General features: G+C 31.9%; 1 protein-coding gene across 2 annotated transcripts in view; it reads left to right on the top strand.

Annotated features, from left to right (window-relative positions):
• Positions 1-572: 572 nt before the first annotated feature.
• Positions 573-21365, top strand: part of LOC134711685 (orexin receptor type 2-like) — a 35157-nt gene continuing 14364 nt past the window's right edge. The window contains exons 1-3 of one of the 2 annotated variants that reach the window (XM_063572464.1): positions 573-1187; positions 12605-12977; positions 20455-20578. In XM_063572464.1, the coding sequence (XP_063428534.1) occupies positions 825-1187; positions 12605-12977; positions 20455-20578 (860 nt within the window). In that variant the 5' untranslated portion in view covers positions 573-824. The remainder of the gene's footprint in view (positions 1188-12604; positions 12978-20454; positions 20579-21365) is intronic. The other variant, XM_063572454.1, reaches the window with a different exon arrangement.

The raw sequence follows: 21365 nt of genomic DNA, 5'->3' as shown, positions 1-21365 counted from the left end.
ACTTATCTTCAAGCTGCGGTACTGAACAAGAAGAACATTATTTTTATCTGCACTGTCTATGTTATGGTATTTGATGAGATTTGTTTGTGAGACAATTTTTAACTATTTTTATTAGTGTATAATAAATTTTTGTTTTATTAAGTTGTAAAAGCTATTGAAAAAGTTCGATATTAGATGCCTTTGACTGAATGCTAATTACATACATTCGATAAAAAAAAAAGTACGTAAATAATACGCATTACTTAGTCTTTAATGTAATTGAACATTGACATATGCAATTATAGTAATTTTAAAAGCAACATGAACAAAAGAAAAAAACAATTTTATAATATGTTTAAGATATTATTTTTTGTAAGATTATTCTCATCATTTCATGCTGGGCTCGTTTGATTAAAAATGTTATCATATTGGGTTACTATTCAAGCTTTTATAGCAATTAAACGGTTTTGTGTTTCTAAAGTAATTTATTTTACAGAGTATTAATTGAGCATATTTCATATCTAATGTCAGAAGCATCCTCGATTTACATAATCTCGACTCCTTGTATTAATAAGTCAATATGCGTGACAGTTTGAATACTTCTTTAAGTGAAGTATCAATAATCGTAGAGTTCTGGGAGGATACTCGGCTATAACATTTTACTGTAATTTACAAAAACATCTTATTTACTCAGTTGATGAACATGCATGTTTTAATATTATTCGGAACAGATGTAATTTGTTAATTAAATTCCTGTGAAATATGTTTGGTTGATTGATATATATGACGATTAGTGTGGGGGTACTTAAAGAAGGAAGTTTAATCAATACGTTACATAATTCAGAATGAACGCCACGAATGATACCACGGAATGTCATCACTTTGATCTTCTATGTTTGGACAGACATAATAAAACGGATCAGGCATACACCATTCTTATGAAATATATTTTTCCGAATTTTTATGAATGGATTTATATTGCATTATTTAGTATAGTTTTTATCTTTGGTTTAATTGGTAACATTTTAGTATTTTGCGCTGTATGGAGTAATGTTCATCTACGGAATACAACAAACTTTTTCTTGGTTAATTTGTCCATAGCCGATTTCTTGGTATTACTTGTATGCTTGCCACCAACCGTTATACATGATATTGCCCAGACATGGTTCCTTGGAGATATTATGTGTAAAATCATAACATATTTACAGGTAAGACTTGTTATCTCTCTCTCTCTCTCTCTCTCTCTCTCTCTCTCTCTCTCTCTCTCTCTCTCTCTCTCTCTCTCTCCTTACATATTAACCTGTAAGGGTAAGTACTTTTGTGTTAAAACAAGTAATCGCTTTCTGCGTAAGAAAAAAGAGGGACATAGCATTGGGGAAACACCATTAACTGAATAAATATTACTTTACTACTACCGTTTCAATTTAAAAATGTCTGCTTTTCGTTCTTAATGTATAGATTTAACTTTACAGATTTTTTTTACAACAGACGTCAACACAAAAGAGTAAATAAATTTCCATTCACAACTTGTCTTTATTACGGATATGATTTTTATCTATATATTTGTATATATTTCTTTAGTAATGGACTATATTTTTACAACAATGATAAGTTGTACAAATCTTATTGTAGGAATAGAAACGATCGTTATGAGGAGCAAATATTTGCATATTATACAAATTCTTATATAGTGTATAAAGACATAAACTAGTATTAGGTTCACAAAACACATTCGAATTTAATCCCAAGCGAGTCTTTTCTTGCAAATGACCCATGAATTTCCGTTTACCTATCTGATTTATTTACTTTTATGACCATGATATTTTGATGAATAAGTTCAACAGTGATTCGTATATTATGAAAAGTTTAAATTGGTTCAACTGTTTACACACATATTTGATTAAGTCGAATTGGTTCAACTGTTACACAATTCCTTTATGATATCAAATTTTGTAAGAATCTATTTAGAATGTTTTATTTTTGCTTAAATATACAGAGGGGAAATTTATATCGGTTGTACTGTTACACACACATTTTGGAAGCTGAATTAGTTTGACTGTTACAAGTATATTTGGAAACGCAAATTTAACTTTTTTACCACGTGTATATAATACGCATTTTGGCACATTTCTAATAAGAACTTTAAAGACTTGTTAAGTACTGTCACGTTTTCTTTCAAGGGTTCCACGTTAATGGCTGTCTTATAAAATAAACAATCATTGGCTGCTGGCACGATGTTATAAATAGTTTACTATCAGTGAAGCCGGCTTCTCCGTTGTATACGAAAATAGAATGAATTTAGAGATTTGGAATTGAAACAAGTTTTATAAGAATTTACAAAAGACCATCTCTTCCTTCCAGGTCATTTTCACTTTATATTTTGGTATTTTATATAAAATAGGGCATCTCATAATATTGCCAATAGGACATCTATATGGCAAAGATATGATAACTGACAAGTCGCCATATGGGTACAGGTTACATAACTTAACATATTTTTAAATGTATTCACTGCCGACTTTATCTATTCTTTAAAGTTATATATGTATCATTTTCCCATGACGCAACAAAAAAGGAAAAAAAACTTCCTTGAAAAAGATATGCTTCACAATGAAATTAGATTTTGTTCATTTGACCTTACCTTATTTAAATTTCTAGGTATAACAATACTATGAGTATCCATTTACTGAGAAATATGTGCATATACACTGACATGCTTATAATTCATAACAGTAGACAATTTTTCTTCGACACATTTTTAAAGAAACGCAAGTCTTTTCAGAAAGCTTCTGAACCAAATCAGTTTTATTTTTTAAAAAAAACAAATGTCCGGTAAAACAATGTGTGCAATTTTTGTTTTATTCTATAACCCATTGAAGGGATAATAGATAAAGGAAGATGTGGTGTGAGTGCCAATGAGACAACTCTCCATCCAAATAACAATTTAAAAATTAAACCATTATAGGTTAAAGTACGGCCTTCAACACGCAGTTACTTACAAACGTGTATGTTTTCTGTTGTAATAAGATTATTTATATGAAATTTTTCATTAATGCATGATTTTCTACCACAAATGTTTTATTTTTTTTTCAGGAAGAAATTGATATTGCATGATTTGATATTTTCCTTTGATTTTTGAAATAATTACAGCTACTCAGTTTAATCATAAATTGTGTAACATTCCAACACTTACACACAATAAAAATGCTGTGTTTGTTATGTGAAGCAAATTAATTGTCGCATCGAATGAATTACTGTGTTAAATATGTAAAGCCAATTGATAATCGCATCGACTGAATAACTGTATTCGTCAATAAACGAAAGAGATTTAGATACCATATAAAAATCGCATTTAATTATGTTTGAATGTTTTTAAAGTTTCGAAAACAATTACAACTGTTTGAATGTCATGCATTATTTATAATCAATGTAATGACCAGTCATGATGGCCACATAATTTTTTCTTCGGCGAAAACAATGACCATTTATATATGGTTGAGTGGTCACACATTCAGTTGGTAATCGAAGTATTATACGTTTATTTCACGTGTTTTTTACTCTATTTGTTTTATTTAGTCTACGTCCTACACTTTTAAAGTGCGTTTTAGCTTGGTTACAGCGTTCAGTAGAATACTTTTATAGATATGTAGTGGTTTTTCTCCTGAAATACGTCTATCTATGAATTCAGACAAAAGTTGATTTAACTTGTGATTTGATGTCTGCGAAGCAATTGGAAATTTTGAAAAGTCTTAATTCCAAAGTTTTGCTATTAGGTTTCAAGATTCTTGTCAAAAGAATGTTTGATAAAAGTCCATTTCACATTGCCTTCAGCTTGCAGTGATGAAAACTTTGAATTATCTTCATTAAGAAGTAAGACTTCCAGGTCATGTAGAGATAACCAGATCAATTGAACAATTAAGGTATAACTACATTAAATGCCATTTGAAATATTGATTCCAAAGGGAATTAGAACGCATCTGATTCTAACCACAATGATAATTATTTAACAACATTGTCTTGTTACTTGCACCGCTTGTTAATGTCATCCATTGTTGTCTGTCTCAGCATGATAAACGTTTTGATAACATTATATCCTTGAAAACTACAAATACTTCATAAAAAGTTAAATCACAAAAAACTAAACTCCGAGGAAAATTCAAAACGAAAAGTTCCTAATCAAATGACAAAACACATCAAACGATTGGACAACTACTGGCATATTCCTGACATGGTACGGACATTACAAATGTAGAAATATAATGTGTCTTTTTAGAGATTCATGTCTCCTTCTCTTTGGCCTGTATAATCAAATGTAATTATATTTTTGTACTGAACTGAAAGCGGAGAAGATGCTATCAGGATATCGGGATACCCTCATCATCTTTTGTTCTGTTTAATAACTTTCATGGATTTACTGGAAAGATTATGTCTAAATTGCCCTCTAATCACTTTCAAGAGGTGCAATCGAGAGGTTGGGCTAGCTTTTAAAACAGGCTTAGTCTTAGCGGCATGATTTTTTATTAGTTGTTAATGGCTTTGAACTGGCTCTCAGATAACTGCCAGTACTCTCAGATCTGTTCATTGTGTCTTTTTGTGTCGGGATGTATAAGTACCCGGCCACGTCCACTTTTATTTTTTTGTCCTGATGAGTTATGCCTTTTTCAACTGATTTTTATAGTTCGTTCTTATGTTGTACTGTTATACCACTGTCCCAGGTTAGGGGGAGGGTTGGGATCCCGCTAACATGTTTAACCCCGCCACATTATTTTTGTATGTGCCTGTCTCAAGTCAGGAGCCTGTAATTCAGTGGTTGTCGTTTGTTTATGTGTTACATATTTGTTTTTCTTTCATTTTTTTATATAAATAAGGCCGTTTGTTTTCTCGCTTGAATTGTTTTACATTGTCTTATCGGGGCCTTTTATAGCTGACTAAATGCGGTATGGGCTTTGCGCATTGTTTAAAGCCGTACGGTGACCTATAATTGTTAATGTTTGTGTCATTTTGGTCTTTTGTGGATAGTTGTCTCGTGGCAATCATACCATATCTTCTTTTTTATATTAATCAACCATTTTCTCTGTCCCCTAATAATCGTTCTGCTTGGTTCAGTTTGAAGTTTGGATCGGAACCAAGGCACTTGTTTTTAAGGTTCCGTTATGACAATAAAATAATTAGAAAAATGAACTGAAAGCCCCTAACATACTATGCATACTTTTTATTGCAAAAGGTGATTTAACTTAGCTATAATCCAAACCCGGCTTATCAGATTTTTGCTAGCTGGTAGAATAAACTTCACGGAGAATTATTTAACTATTTTAAACGTAATTACAAAGTTTGTAAATTGTTAACATTCTTGTCTTATCGGGGCCTTTTATAGCTGACTTTGCGGTATGGACTTTGCTCATTGTTAAAGACCGTACGGTGACCTATAGTTGTTAATGTTTGTGTCATTTTGGTCTTTTGTGGATAGTTGTCTCATTGGCAATCATACCACATCTTCTTTTTTATATTGTCATATAACAGGATTTCTTCGAAACTTGAAAATTTTTGAAAATTATGTTCATCAAGTTTAAAAACAAATTCAAATTCAGATTCAAAGACAGCGATGAGAGTATTTTGTTCTAAAACATCCAATTGCAAGATCGATACGAGGAAGATATCTGCTTTAACTCAAGTGTTAATCAATCAGTTAATGCTGAATACAGCTTTAATACAATAAAATGTTGACAAATCCTTAGTGCTGATTGTTGTATACCTCTGCTTATACTAGGAAACAATTAACTAGAAAATACTCTCAGGTTCATTACACGCCACTCAAAGTACATTCCTACCATTTGTATTACAAGTTAATTTCAAACAGCTATAGTCTGTCATTTGGTCTAATAAAGTTCAAAAGTGAAAGAAAATAAATAGACAAAGTCTGAGAAAAATAATGATACATTGACAGCAACTGTTCAATTTGGCCGCCATATTTGATACCAGACATACGGTCTAATTGATTTAAGTGTGCACGTTATTTCACAAGTACCTTAAGTTATTTCATTATTACTGTTTCATATACAACGAAGAAAAAAATCTGCAGATCACACGAACATTATTAAAGATAAATAAAATATGAAAAAGAGACATATATATTTATTAAAAACTTGCTGTTTTCCAATTACTTGTGATCAAAAGAAACACGTTTACCAGACAATATTAGCGAAGTCTTACCAATTTGTCATTATCTTGATGTTAAAGGGCAGAAAAATTCCTATGCATGTCTTTTGATCTTTTTTTCTACGATATCATAACTGTACATAAGGACTTTTAGGTTGTAAAACATGAAGCAGTATTTCCAACAAGATGATACTTACTTAATCATAGCTCAAAACGAAAATTTAGGGTCGAAATGAAAACTATTTGAAAACTTTCAGATTTTCGTAGACGTGTTTACAATATATGCATAACAGGTAGCTATATAGTAGAAATGGTATTTCCGATATTCTAAGTTAGTAAATCAGTAAACAATAAAATGTTCCATTTTGTATAATAGTAATAATAACCCAAAAGAATTATTTAAATTTTCATTTTGTAAAAGCTATCGTGTCCTATTTTGTCATTAATCTTCCTCTTTTGACACATAAGTCATCATTATTCGTTTTACAGCGAATTCTTAGAAAATGTGTTAACTTTTCATAATCATTGATGCATTAAAAATAATCTGGACCTAAAATCGTACAATTTTTATTTTTCATTTGGAAATAGTGACATATAGCGTTATAATTTGGTAATTTATTAAAAAGTAAAATCACAAAAACACAATCGGAAAATCTTTAATCAAATGGCAAAATCAAATGACAAAACGCATCAAACGAATTGACAACACCTGTCAGACTCCTGACTTGGTACAAAATGTTTGTGTTATATTTGGTTTATACCCAATATTTGCCTTAAGATAGATATAGGAAGATGTGGTAAGAGTTTATATAAAACATAACCAATATCTCTTGTTATCCATGTATACACACAAGCACAATTTATAGATAGAAACATTGAAAAAATGATGAAAATGTTAAACGGTTCGTACTATAAGCACCAGTACACACCACACAATAGTTTTTTTTTTGGTTTTATTTAAAATTCTGTATGCATTCAATTCTCTTCAAAATTGAATCTTCGAGAAATAGAAATGAAAACCAGTAGATAAGTTTACCCAGGGCTATATTGGTCTATATATCAGTTTTGATAAGTTTTTGGTATTACTATAAATGTTCACTTCTTCATACTTTGAACAACAAAATTATTTATTTTGTAACATATTACGATAAAACTGTATACCTTACAATAAAAAAAAATCATTGTGTATAAAATGATTATTTTTGTTTTTTTGAATTTGAACATATCACAGCCGAATACTACTGTTGCCTTTATGTATTCTGTCATTTTAATGATTTTGTTTTGCATTGTATTTATTCGTTCAGTGTAATATGTCTTTTGATTGAGTTACGCCATTTCAATTGATATTTTATAGTAGGTATTTCTATGTTGTGATGTTACATTATTGTTTTAGATAAAGGTGAAGGTTGGTACCTTTTTAAAAGTTTACACCTGTTGCAATTATTTGCAACTGTCATAAGTCAGAAATATTATTTTCAGTAGTTCTCGTTTGTTGATGTGGTTCATAACTGTTTCTAGTTGCTCGTTTTTTATAACCCCATCGGGGTCACTTGGTCTCCACCCGACCGGCAGTAAAACGCTCGCTGAAGTGGGGCGTCAGTTCGGCTGTTCGGAATGTATCAAGTTCGCAGTCACGTCCTGTCAGAATGGGGACGTAAAATCCGATGCCTCGTCTAAAAGAGAGAGCCACAGTCTTTGCACGTTAAAAACCCTGGCAACAAGTATTTTTGAGGGGTCCGTAGGTGGCCTGTTGCAAATCAAAATTTCTGTCCCTATCCAATATGGCCTCTCTTGTGACAAGACCTACCTATTGTATTTAATGTAATTTTGGGGGCCTTTTATAGTTTTCTGTTCGGCATGAGCCAAATCTACGTGTTGACGTCCGTACTTTGACCTATAAAGGATTAATTAAACAAATTGTGACTTTGTTTGAGAATTGTCTCATTGGCACTCATACCTCATCTTCTTATACATACACGCTACAATTCCAATAGGTAAACAGTAGTTACTTTACTATTTCTCATCATCCATCATTTGTCCTCCTGGTATATACACGACACACACACAATATTGTTAAATGCGTGCACTTACCCTACTGCGTGTAAAATTAATATTGGCCTTACAGCGTGAGATACGCACACTGCCTTATTACGCTAAGTACGCACAAATTCATATTGTGATAAGTGCGTAAACTGTCATATTGCACTTAGTACGCACACTGCCAAACAGCGGTAAAATCACGCATTCGCGTTACAGGGTATCATTACACACACGTAAACTACGCCACTTGTTGAAAAACGCCGCACAAACTTTATCAGTTGTTGCCTTCATAGATAATCATATAATTGTAGGGATCTGAATTTATTATTTATTATTAACTTGGAATCTTTTTTTAAAAAGTGTTTCCTCAATAGATATGTTGAATAATGACACCACCAGCACTGAATTTATTCATACGAATTACATTAATGTGTAGAATACAACAGACGTTAAATCATTTGCATATCAATGCTAGTTCATGTCTCTGAATTGGAGATTTTGTTTCAGTCAAATTGTCGTATAACATATTATTTTATCCATACACTACCTAAATTAAATGATTTTGGTTTAATCCTCGACATAATCATTCACCCTTCACGAAGAATGATATTTAATGTGTTATCTGACCAACTCAACTACTTTGGTCCATTTGTAAACTAAACTGCATCGCTATTCATCAGATTGAAAGCAATAAAAGTAGAAAGTTTTTGTAATTACACCACGTAAAAGATGTTATCCTAAAAACGTTCATTCTTTTATACAGTAAATAGTGATAAAATCGGAATAAAGTACGTTTTTTTCTCGATCAGCAAGTCGGTGATTTCGTTACCAAACATTACTTAAAGACATTTTCATTTCAGAGATTTAGAACAGGAGTCCCTTTAGTAACTTATAATATTCAATTAATCACAATGATTATTCTTAAAAAAAGCTTGTCAAAATGGTTAACTCAGGTACGATTCGTTCAATTAACCAAATGTATAATTCCATTCGTACCAGATTTTTTACGCCTGGTTGATTGTGTTCTTACGCTTAAACGTCCCTGGTAGGGTGTGTGGAATTTTACACTTTTGGTTCTAACAAATATTTTTTTAACCCTGTTTACCACCATTCCCCATGTGGAATTATAAATGTTTTGAAATTACTTTAAACGACAAAAGTATTTTATATTTCTTCCTATGGAAAATTTACAGTTTGTGACGTCAAACAAGTGAAGCAATGAATATGGTTTTTAAATTTGATAGATGCTTGTGGTGCTTTTTTGTTGAATATTTGTTTGTCTTGTTGAGATTGTGACACAGTGATTACTACTGTACCAAAATTTTTGACTATTTTACTTATTATATCTGTTTTTCACGCATCGTTGTAAATTTAACGGAAATCAATGCAACTGTCATACATGAGAGAGGTTAAGCATTATAAAACCAGGTTCAATCCACCATTTTTAACATTTAAAAAAGCCTGTACCTAGTCAGGAATATGACAGTTGTTGTCCATTCGGTTAATGTGTTTTATCACTTGATTTTGCCATTTGATTAAAGTCTTTTTGATTGAATTTCCCCGGAGTTCATTTTTTTTTTTGTGATTTTATTTTTTATATGTTTTATTTCCATGTAAAATAAATACATTGGTTCTCTTAATCCAGCATCGGTCACTAAAGTGATCTCGGATAAAATGAACCCATTGATGTATCTAAATTTACTATTGAAAATAGATGAGTCCTTATGCTACCATTTTTCTTTTGCGTTATAGCTGCTTTTTTGTAAATGACTGTTTGTTTTGAGGTTGTTTCACACACAGTGATTACTAATGTATCCATATTTTGACTATTTTATTAATTATGTCGGTTTTGTTCACGCATCGTTGTAAGTATAACGGAATTGGATGAGACTATCGAAAAAGTGAGAGGTTTAGTGCTATAAAACCAGGTTCAATCCACCATTTTCTAAATTTTAAAATGCCTGTATCAATTTAGGATTATGGAAGATGGTGTCCATTCGTTTGATGTGTTTTTTCATTTGATTTTGCCATGTGATTAAGGACTTTCCGATTGAATTTTTCTCGGTGTTCAGTATTTTTGTGATTTTACTTTGTAAAGAAACACGATTTAAGTTGTTTTTAAAAGCCAACATCACTGACATTCTTATTTTATAGATTTTATAAATCTTTTTGTGATTTTAATTACCGAATCCTTAAAATAATGATTGATGACATATTAAACTTTTGTGCAGATTTTGTGACTGAAGATTTTTTTTTCAAACGGATGTATTAGAAACATTACAAATTAGTAAAAATTTCAACAATCTTTTTGAAATTATATTTTTTAAATGAGGACATTCAGTGTGTTCAATTCAGGAAAAGTTTACCTTAGATGTATTTGGAAAAATAACTTTCTGAAATTTAAGTCCGTTTCTGCCCTTCAAATGTGCATAAATACATAAAGACGATTTAAGAGATAATAACGACATAGACAAATCTGCTTCATATCAAGACCTTTTTCTCGAAATGACTACTGATGGAAGGTTTATGACAAACGCGATGATTTTAATTGTCCTATAGTCAACTTTACATTTCTGTGTAGCAACACCCAGCGGCACATGCATATTGAGTGTATGTATCTCAATAGTTATCAAAGGTACCAAGATTATAATTTAGTAATTTGATACGTTAAGCTAGAGCTATCTCAAAGTACGTTTATTTTGTTGAACGAGGAATACTGCTTTCTTAAAAGTTACTTAGACAGGGCTATGCATCAATCAAATTAAGGTGATCACTCAAGAAATTTTACGGTCGCCTTCAAGACCTGATTGGCTATTATGACAGAAGTGTGTCAGAAATCATATCTGATATTCTTCATCAGTCTTAATAACCTTCCACCATATCCAACTGTACAAAGAAATAACACGACGGGTGTCGTATGCGGTGCAGAAAATGTTCACCCTTCCAAAGCACCTGATTTCACTCCCGGCTTTTAGTGCAGTTCATGTTGTTTCTTATTTGTTATTTATTATTAATTGTTGATGTACATGTCCTTTGGTTTGGGAGTCTTTGTTTACTCCTTGGTTTTGAATGTTATTGTCTTAGTCTTAGAGGAGTTTGTATTAGTTGTTATTGGTTTTTGAATGAGCTGTCAGTAACTGTGAGTACTCTCTTTACTAAGCGTCTTTTTGTGGTGGGGATGTATAACTACAGCCACGCCCACCCTGTATTTTTGTAAAGTGCATTTCTGGTATTTCCTTTGCTGAATCAAATCATTTTCTACTGATTTTTCTAGTTTGTTCTTTTGTTGTATTGTGTCTTTACTATTATATGTATGAGGAGGTTTGGTGCTTTCAAACTAAATAAATATAACGTGACCGTACTTATTCAGTGGTTATTTTAACGTTGAGTCGTTTGTGTTTTCTCTTATTATTGAGATAAGACGTGGCACGGTACTTGTCTATCCCAAATTCATGTATTTGGTTTTGATGTTATGTTTGTTATTCTCGTGATGTTTTGTCTGTTGCTTGGTCCGGCTCTGTGTGTGGTGCGTTTCGGTGTTGTGTCGTTGTTCTCCTCTTATGTTTGATGCGTTTCCCTCGGTTTTGGTTTGTTGCCCCGATTTTGTTTTTTGTCTATGGATTTATGAGTTTTGAACAGCGGTATACTACTGTTGCCTTTATTTATTGTTTGCTGCTGATATAATATTTGTTTCTCGTTCATTTTCTTGTATGTAATCGGGCCGTTAGTTTTCTGACTTGTTTGACATTTGTCCTTTTGGTGCCTTTTATAATGTTGTCTTTTTACAAATTTCCTGTTTACAAATTGTTTTTCGAAATCTAAGGATTTTCTAATCCCAGCCATAAATTACCTTAGCTGTATTTGGCACAACTTTTGGGAAATTTTCGACCCTCAATGCTCTACAACTTTTAAATTGTTTGGCGTTATAAATATTTTGATATAAGCGTTACTAATGAGTCTTATGTTGACGAAACGTCAGTAAATTATAATCCTGGTACCTTTGACAACTCATTATAGCTGACTATGCATTATGTGTTTTTCTCGTTGTTTAAGGCCATACGATGAGCTATTGTTTTTGATTTCTGTGTCACTTGTGAAGAGTTGTCTGATAAGAAATTATACCACATCTTCTTAATTTCATATTTAAAGGTTTAATGATTATGCATTTGCTTTTTGTACAGGGTGAATTTCGTATCTCCCTGTGTGTAAATATCAAATACTATCTTTTTTTTATTGTTTTATTGTACTTAATACTTGTATCTTGTACTTGATGTAATACATGTTTATCTGCTTTGCAGGATAAATAATAGTACAAATATGTAATTATACCTTCTTGTTGTTATTGTTCAGTGTGGCAGTTCGCTTGTGTTAAAGGTGCAAAATGGAGTATACTTCAAATATATAATAATACCTTTTTGTTATTTTTCAGTGTGTCAGTGTGTTAGTATCTGTGGTGACCTTGACCGCTATATCAGTTGAACGATACTTAGCTATCTGCCGACCATTGTCATTCCGAGGCTCCAGGTTCCGAACAGCGCTTGCTGTGCTGATAATATGGATACTTTCTCTAGTGGCGTCATGTCCATATCTAGTGTTTATGACATCAATTCATGATGATTTAGTTCCTGAATCTATTGTATTGCTAACAAGTTGTGTATCATCCGATTTCAACCAAGAATACATATTCCAGATATTTTTGATGGTAATATTTTTCCTGATTCCATTCCTCATAATGACATATACATACATTCGGATCGCTTTGTGTTTATGGAGAAGCAGTACATCAGGTTCGGTTGCTTTAGGTAAGTATACAAACTGTACTGAGAAACATATTTATGAAAAATAACAGAATCTGAAAATAAAACACAAGTTAATAATTACAGCGAGTGAGTATTAGCTATACATAGGAAGCCACACGTCATAATGTACGACAAAGATGACGTTAGTTAAACGTTGTCAAAACAGAAAAACCATTCGAACAAGTCATATTTGGCACAACTTTGGGAATTTGTGATCCTAAATGCTCTTTAACTTTATACTTGTTTGGCTTTCTATTTTTTTTTATCTGAGCGTCACCAACGAGTCTTATGTAGACAAATTAACTCATCATAGATACCCAGATTTAAATTTGGTATTTGCGAAACGCGTGTCTGATGTATCAGATTATAAGCCTGGTACCTTTGACAACTACTAAAAAAGCTGTATTTAAGCGAATCAATTTATAGATGATAGTGACGTGAGGTGTTTTTGGAATCTTACCATACGCTTACATTTCATTGATCTTACTAAAGTCTTTGATTTAACTTGAATGGAAGCATATATTGTACCTCATTTATTAGTTTATCACTAGAAAAATAATTTAAGTCTCAGAACATTTTTATCTAAACAGACCGGTACTAAGTCTGGAATATGACAGTTGTTTTCTATTTGTTTGATTTGTTACAGCTTTTGATTGGGACGTTTTGCAATTTCCTTTGAGTTTTGTATGTTTAGTTACTCTAACTGAAAGTGTTATCTTTCTATCCTTATGTTTACGATTAGCGTTTCAAAAGATTAATAAGGAATAGTAAAACTATCTATCTTCATTTTTATGTTTGAATGCGTCATAAATAAAGATACTTTACTGTTTGTCCACAAGGGTATCACCAGCCCAGTAGCCAGTAGCATAAAATGTGAGAAATTATAATAAATGAAAGAATGTATCTCCCTCATGCAAAGCTCTGATTCCTTTCTGAATTTGGCTATTCTTTTTGGACCTTTTGGATTATAGCTTTCATCTTTAGTATAAGCTTTTGATTTCAAGTATTTTGGCCACGAGCATCAATGAAGAGACATGTATTGTCGAAATGCGCATCTGGTACTTCGGTACTGGCATGAAAAATACGGATGTTTTGTGTTATTAAAATTTCCTGTTACAAAGTGTGATAAATCATTATAAATGAAGGAATGTATATCCCTCATGCAAAGCTCTGATTCCTTTCGCGGATTTGGCTATTCTTTTTGGACCTTTTGGATTATAGCTCTTCATCTTTTATATAAGCTTTGTATTTCAAGTATTTTGGCCACGAGCATCACTGAAGAGACATGTACTGTTGAAGTGCGCATCTGGTGCAGGAAAATTGGTACCGTTAATGTTATTAATGAGGTAGTCACATTCTAGCTAGCTAATTGCAAACTGATCTTTATACATTATTTGACATTATACTTTGTAACAATCTTCTGATACACTCTTTAGGCATATGTTTTATCGAAGAGTGTAGATTCTTTATTGCTTGACTATATATTGCAAATGTCTCCGCCATCAAAATAAAAGCAACTATAACAGCACCGTTTGATTGTAAGAATCATTTTTTAGACACCACCCTCAAATTGGCTAGCATAGCGGAAATAATTACGATGCAAGACAAATGGTATAAGTTATCTGTGATAAACGAGAAAAAGGCGGGATTGTACCTATTGCAATAAAAAGACAACCAGTTTGATTATGATTGTTTATTGACATGTTATTGATAGGACAGTTCGACTGCTTAGACCACTGGTCCAACGCGACCCGATTTTGATTGGGTTTATTGCCTTCACAATTTGGCTAGAACCATGGTGTTTGTCGTTCCTACTTTTTTTAGCTTCAGTACCATGGTTTGACATTATTTCATTTAATAAAACCCAATTCTAACCTGTCTTAAAGATTGAAATATGGAATATTCGTGTAAAGTATTAAGTGTGGAGAACGTAATTATACGATATATCAAGACGACGAACTTAGATTGTATTTAACAGGTTTAAGAAGTCGTTCTTTTGCAAAACTATGGTCGGGGGATGCTGTCTCTTTGACACATTCCCTATTTCCGTTTTCAATTTTGTATGTAGTAAAATTACAAAATAAGGTTTCATAATCATTCTCAGACCATTCCTTACACCAACTTTATATTTGAACAATGTTTTGATAATGTAGTTAAAAAATCAACGTAAACGTTTCCTATCTTAAGTAGCGAGTGTTTTTAAGCAGTACACTACAATACAATTTAATTATCAATTCCACGAAGGCACCCATTCTGTTACAGCTAGCTACAGATAAATATTTCTAAAATATCCCATAGAATTTAATAGCTATCAAGAGAAATCTTTCAATTATAAATTTGATACCATAAAGGTTTTTTGATGGTAAATGAAATTATCAAATAATAGAAATCAGTTTTTGTCCAATTTCAGAAGTTTAAAGTCAATTAACTTCAAATATTCGATGTTGCATAATTCCAAACAGATTTGAAAATTCTCCAACTGATGGAGATTGATTGTTTGTATTATTCCCTTTTGTGATAAAGTGAAATATAAGTTGTGATTATAATGGAATAAGATTAGAATTCTTCCATTCATAACTTTTAAATCTCAAACAGTTTGCTAAAAACAACGTTACAAATGATAATTGTAGTGTGTAAAATCGTACAAATAATACATTTGCTAACAGTTTTATTTTCCAAAAGGTTTAATAGAAGGAAAACTCCTCTCCAAAACAACAATAACATAATAATGAAACATGGGTATGGGTAAATTATTAAATTTTTACAATGCTGGATAATGTTTGTAAAGTTATTAAGTCACACAGTCTTCACCAAAAAAAAGAGTATAAATACATTTATTTGCACTATATCATATCGGTTTTTTTTATTTATACGCGAGTATTGTTATGCCATAGGCCAACATAATTTGTATATCAAACAACATCAAGTTTATACCTTTTGATCGGGTTGTTGTCTCTTGTACACATTCCTTTATTTCTTACTTTTATGTTCCTTATTGACTTAAATAAAAATAATCATTTAGATTAATCATATACTACGTCGAAATTGGTTTTTTTTGGACATTATGTCTGTAAAACATGTAGTGGATACCGAAAAAAAGATGTTGGTATAAAATAAAGGCAACATTAGTATATCACTGTCATAAAGTCATAAATCGATTGAGAGAAAACAAATCCGAGTTACAATATTATTAATTATCAAAGGTACCAGGATTATAATTTAAAAGGTAACACAAGTACAAAGTTGAAGAGCATTTTAGACCCAAAATTTCAAAAAGTTCTGCCAAATACGTCTAAGGTACTCTCTTTCTGGGATAAGAAAATCCTTAGTTTTTCGAAAAGTTTTGCAACAGGAAATTTTAAAATTGACCAACTAATTAATATTCATGTCAACACCGAAGTGTTGACTACCGGGCTGGTGATACACTCAAGGACCAACAGTGGCATCGACCCAATGCTGTAAATAGTTATCAAAGGTACCAATAATATAATTTAATACGCCGAACGCGCGTTTCGTCTACATTAGACTCATTAGTCACGCTCAGATCAAAATGAATATATTTGAAACCAGCATGTTCAAAATTTCCTAATTTGTGAACGATATTCACCCCTCTAGACTCATTCTGTTTAAATATCATACGTACTATGTACATTCATATCATATCATTATAGCAGTATTCATGTATTTCAATTGAATATAGTTCCTGGTTCGCAAAAAGGGAAATCACAAAAATACGGAAATTTGTGGCAAAAAAAACTAACGGAAAGTACCTTAACAAACGGCAAATCAAAAGCTAAAACACATGAAACTAATGGATAACAATTATTTAGTAATATAGAAAATGTCACACTTATGTTTAAACTTTGTTTGTCCTACATAAACTTTGTGAGTGTGTAGACATTGTTAAATGAATATTAGAACTGTTTTAGTGTTGATTGTTTTTTTATCCTCTGGATACTATGCTTAAATCTCGATCGTTTAACGGGCATTAGATAGTATTTTTTTTACTGTGTCTTGATTACTTGATAGCCTCTAGATTCTATTTGTTTCGTCTCGATTGCTAAGTATCCTCTAAATTCTAATTTTTATTCGTTTCAATTACTTGATAGCCTCTAGATTCTTATTCTTTACTCGTCAATCGTTTACTGTCTTCTTGGTTTAACTATTAAATGTCTTGATCGTGAACTGCCCTCTTTATGCTATATTTTCTATCAGTCTTTTAATAACACCTATATATATTTTTTGTTTATTTTGCCTCGTGATCATTTACTATCTTCTAGATACATATCACAATTTGTCATTGTTATCTCCCATCATTGTGATACTATTCTTCTTCCCTATAAATATTGTTGTGTGTCACAATTGTTACATTTCTCTGTATTCTAATTTTTGGTTCTATTGATCGTTTAATGCCCTATATTTACTTCATTTATGGTGTCTTTTCCTTGAAATGTTATCTTTTTTTCTAGCTATTTCTTTCTCCTTCGAGCTAGTTTATATCTGTATTTGTCTTGGTCGTTTAGAGTTTTCTTGTTTATATTGCTTTTATTTCCATATTATATAAAGAGTTCAATATTCCTATCTCTGTCTGTCTTTTAAAGTCCTCTGGTTACTTTTGCTTTGTAGTTCTCTGTTATATAAAGGGTTCATTGAATTATCTGTTATAAAAGTGTCTGTCTTTTAGAATCGTATTCGTAACAGTGTGGTTGTGGACATTGATTGGTGCACTTTAATTTCCCATTGACTGGGACAGATTAGGTGAACATTCGTCTATAACGCCCATAGCTCACGACGTCCTTAGTATAGACATTTAAACTGTGGGGTAACCAAAGGTTCTCAACGCCTAAATAAAATAATTCGAAATACTAATCAGGAATTTGTGTTTTGAAAAAAAAAATGACTTACTGGCTTTAAAAATTGCAATGCATGTGTTGACTGATTATCTTTTTCGGACGTCAAAGATATCTAACAATTGCGATTGTCGAATAATGTCATCTTTTAACTTTTTTATCTGGTCAAAAAAATTATTTTAGAACGAATGCATAATCCACTTTCAAAAGTTGTGCAAATACATAACATATCGACACAATATACTTCTGCCCTGTCTTTTTCGTACTTAAAAGTTATTGGATAGTAAGAAAGCTATTTGGATTAAACCTTGTAAAATTTGCATGCATTTACGGTATTGTATTGGTAAAACTGTTCTGCTATACTGCTACTACTTTGTGAAAAACACTTGGCAACAGAAACGCATTCATCTTATTAATATTCAAATCAACCCAATTTACATAGAAATGGACGACTTTTTGTGATCGCAAATAAAATATGTTCCAGACCTTACGCGTATGGTCCAAATACTCATACGGCCCGAACACATACATGATATTATGTGCGTTATAGGTCGTCTATTAATTTATTTTTTATTTTGTTGATGGATTGGACGTCTTTCTGTGAGTGATTATTTGTTTTAAATACTTTAAACTTACTAAATTTAACTTAGTGAGTTGACCAAAGTAATATTGCGGACCATTTTACAATTTGTATGCGGTATCCTTATTGTTTTTCTCTCGCTCAACTTTCGTGTTTGTTTTTACATGCCAAGACCTCTTGGAGCTTTCATTCTATAAAGTGTGTATTTTGCTAATGGTTGAAGGCCATACGGGGGCCTATAGTTTGCTAACGCCTGTTGGTCCCTGGAAAGAATTTGTATGATTGTTTATCACACCACACATTCTTTTTTTTCATGCAGTTATATCTATGATAAGAATGAGAATTGGATTGTCATAGAGACAACAACCCAACCAAAGAGCAAAACAAGCCCAAGACAACATGTATTCGTATCAAGGGAATTGCTATAAAAATATTTATTTCAGGTTACTAGTATAAGGCCATACTCAAGTTGTAAATAGATCTTGTCGTCAACTTTTGCAACCAGCTGCTATGTTTCTATAATGCACCGTTCATCTTTTTTTGGCTCGACCTTTCCATTGGACAGACAATTTTGTTTTCGACTATTTTTAAAAGATGCATTTATTTACAAAATCATACAGGACGCATTTGATCCTCCTGTACCAAGTGTTGGACTTAAGAGCCAAGGCAAATTGACAAATATCTGAATGAACGGATCGATTTATGGTTTAAAACAACAACAACAAAAATATTTTTTTTGGTCATCTGGATCTCTTCACAAACAAAGCCCACATGGTTAGCATTGAATAAATAGAAGGTCACTCTTAAATGATTTTGTTCTCTTAATCAATAAGATATTTTGTGAAATAACGCGGGTCCCCATAACTTAAAAGTTTTTTTTTTTTTTTTTAAATGAATAAACTTTTTTTTTATCATTAATTATTGATATCAGCTCTGATCATTATCATTCTTAAAAGTGAAACTGTAGTAAGTGATGGTAAAAAAAATATTTAAAACAAATTCCTTAAATGATTTGTGAAAAGAAAGTTTTATTTTATGAATCAAAATGTGTTGACAAGTAATTATTTAAATCCCCACTTGAAGGCCTCTGATAGACTGAGTGAGCATAAAATCATCGCCAACGACAAACAAGTTATATGTGAATTTTTCGGTATAATTACTAACAAACGTTTTACCGTCGACCACACTGTTATGAATTTAGTTCTAAAGTCCTCTGGTCACTCATGCTTTATAGTTTTCTGTTATATAAAGGGTTCGTTGTATTATCTGTTATAAAACTGTCTGTCTTTTCAAGTCCTCTTGTTACTTTTGCTTTATAGTTCTCTGTTATACATGTCATATAAAGGGTTCATTGTATTATCTGTTATAAAACATGGTCAATTTTGATCGTGGCGGTTTGGCGAAAGACATGTTATATAGACAATGTTTTTTGTTTTTGTGTGCTATTCTAAAGCCGTCTTTTGTGCAGTATACAATACATCTGGCTTTATTCGTCTTGTTCTTGATTCGAATGCTAACACTGATGTTGACTTCACTGCATTGTCAGATAAATCAAGTAATAATAGAATAGAAAACTGCCAAAGCTAAGAAAGGATGAATTAAGAAATAATAATTGTGTTATTGCTTCTGAGACTTTAGCTGGATAAGTTATTTTCATTTTCGACTCTCTTAAACAACTTCGAACATCTGCAATTAAACGCCATCTTTCAGCTGTAAACCAGTACTGTACTGTACGTGAGTGAATCCAACACAGTAGACTCGTTGTCTGATCAAACACCAATTACTAGTGCCATATTCTCAACGGACAAATATAAACTGATAGAGAAAGCCACCAGCGAGATCCCTCAATAAGATTTCTCACATGTTTGTTACATAATGCACAGTTATAAGAGCAATTCATCAAAGAACATAAAATCTTCCTTACATATGATGTTCTGTTTGGGAGAATAATGACATATTACTCTTTATCTTAACTATATACATCATAAATGCATTATAATGTGTTTGTAAGCAGTTACATAATTTTTAATGTAAGTTATTGTCATTTCAGATAGTAGATCGGAAGCAGCAACAATACAATCTAGAGCGAGAAGACGAACTGCCCGGATGTTGATAGTTGTAGTTATTGTGTTTTTTATTTGCTATATTCCGGTTTATTTGAGTAATATATTCAGGTAAGACTATCAGTAAAGAACCGTCATGAAGAGTCTACATTGGCCTGTAAAGATAATATAAAAAAAATTTAAAAAAAATATATATATGAGAAACCTTTTAATCCTAGCTTGATATATTCATGCAAGTTTTGATTGGTTAACAGCACGCAGTTTGAAAACAACATAGCCCCGGGTGTTGTTAACCCATTTACCTGGACGTTGCTAGCCGTTGTCCCCACATGGCGAAAATTTCGTATATAGGTTGATTGTCGATGTTTTTGTGCCTTTGTTCTTTTACACATAAAAACAATTTACCTTTTTAATTAAAAATCAGAAGCGTTACCGTAGTATAATCGCTGTATGAGATAACTCTCCACCAGAGACCAGTACGGCCTTTGTCCCATTAGAATTGTTTTACAAAAAAAGAGAAGTATTGGAACCAATGGGCCAAAGTCACATGGTGCAAATTCTATGCAAAACGTAGATAACATTCTGCCGTATGCGAAGCGGACCAACTTCACACGAGTTTAACTAAATTTCGACATTGTGAACAATTGAATTCTATACATTTTCAAAATTGTCAGTTAAATAGGAAATTCATTAACAATTGTATTCGTTACTGCTGATACTTAGCTACCACGTCGTTAATGAATGGGACTGGAAATTGTTATACAAATGTCTCTCTATAACGTCACGCCGCCTATGTTGTAACGCAGAAAAACGTATTTGATTTAGATTAGCTTTTCCGTCTCTGGAATAAAACATACCAAACTCCAAGGAAAGTTCAAAACAGAAAGTATCGTAACAC

Source organism: Mytilus trossulus, chromosome 1 (genome assembly GCF_036588685.1).
Source record: "Mytilus trossulus isolate FHL-02 chromosome 1, PNRI_Mtr1.1.1.hap1, whole genome shotgun sequence".
Taxonomy (NCBI): domain Eukaryota; kingdom Metazoa; phylum Mollusca; class Bivalvia; order Mytilida; family Mytilidae; genus Mytilus; species Mytilus trossulus.
This window is presented reverse-complemented; position numbering and strand designations above follow the sequence as displayed.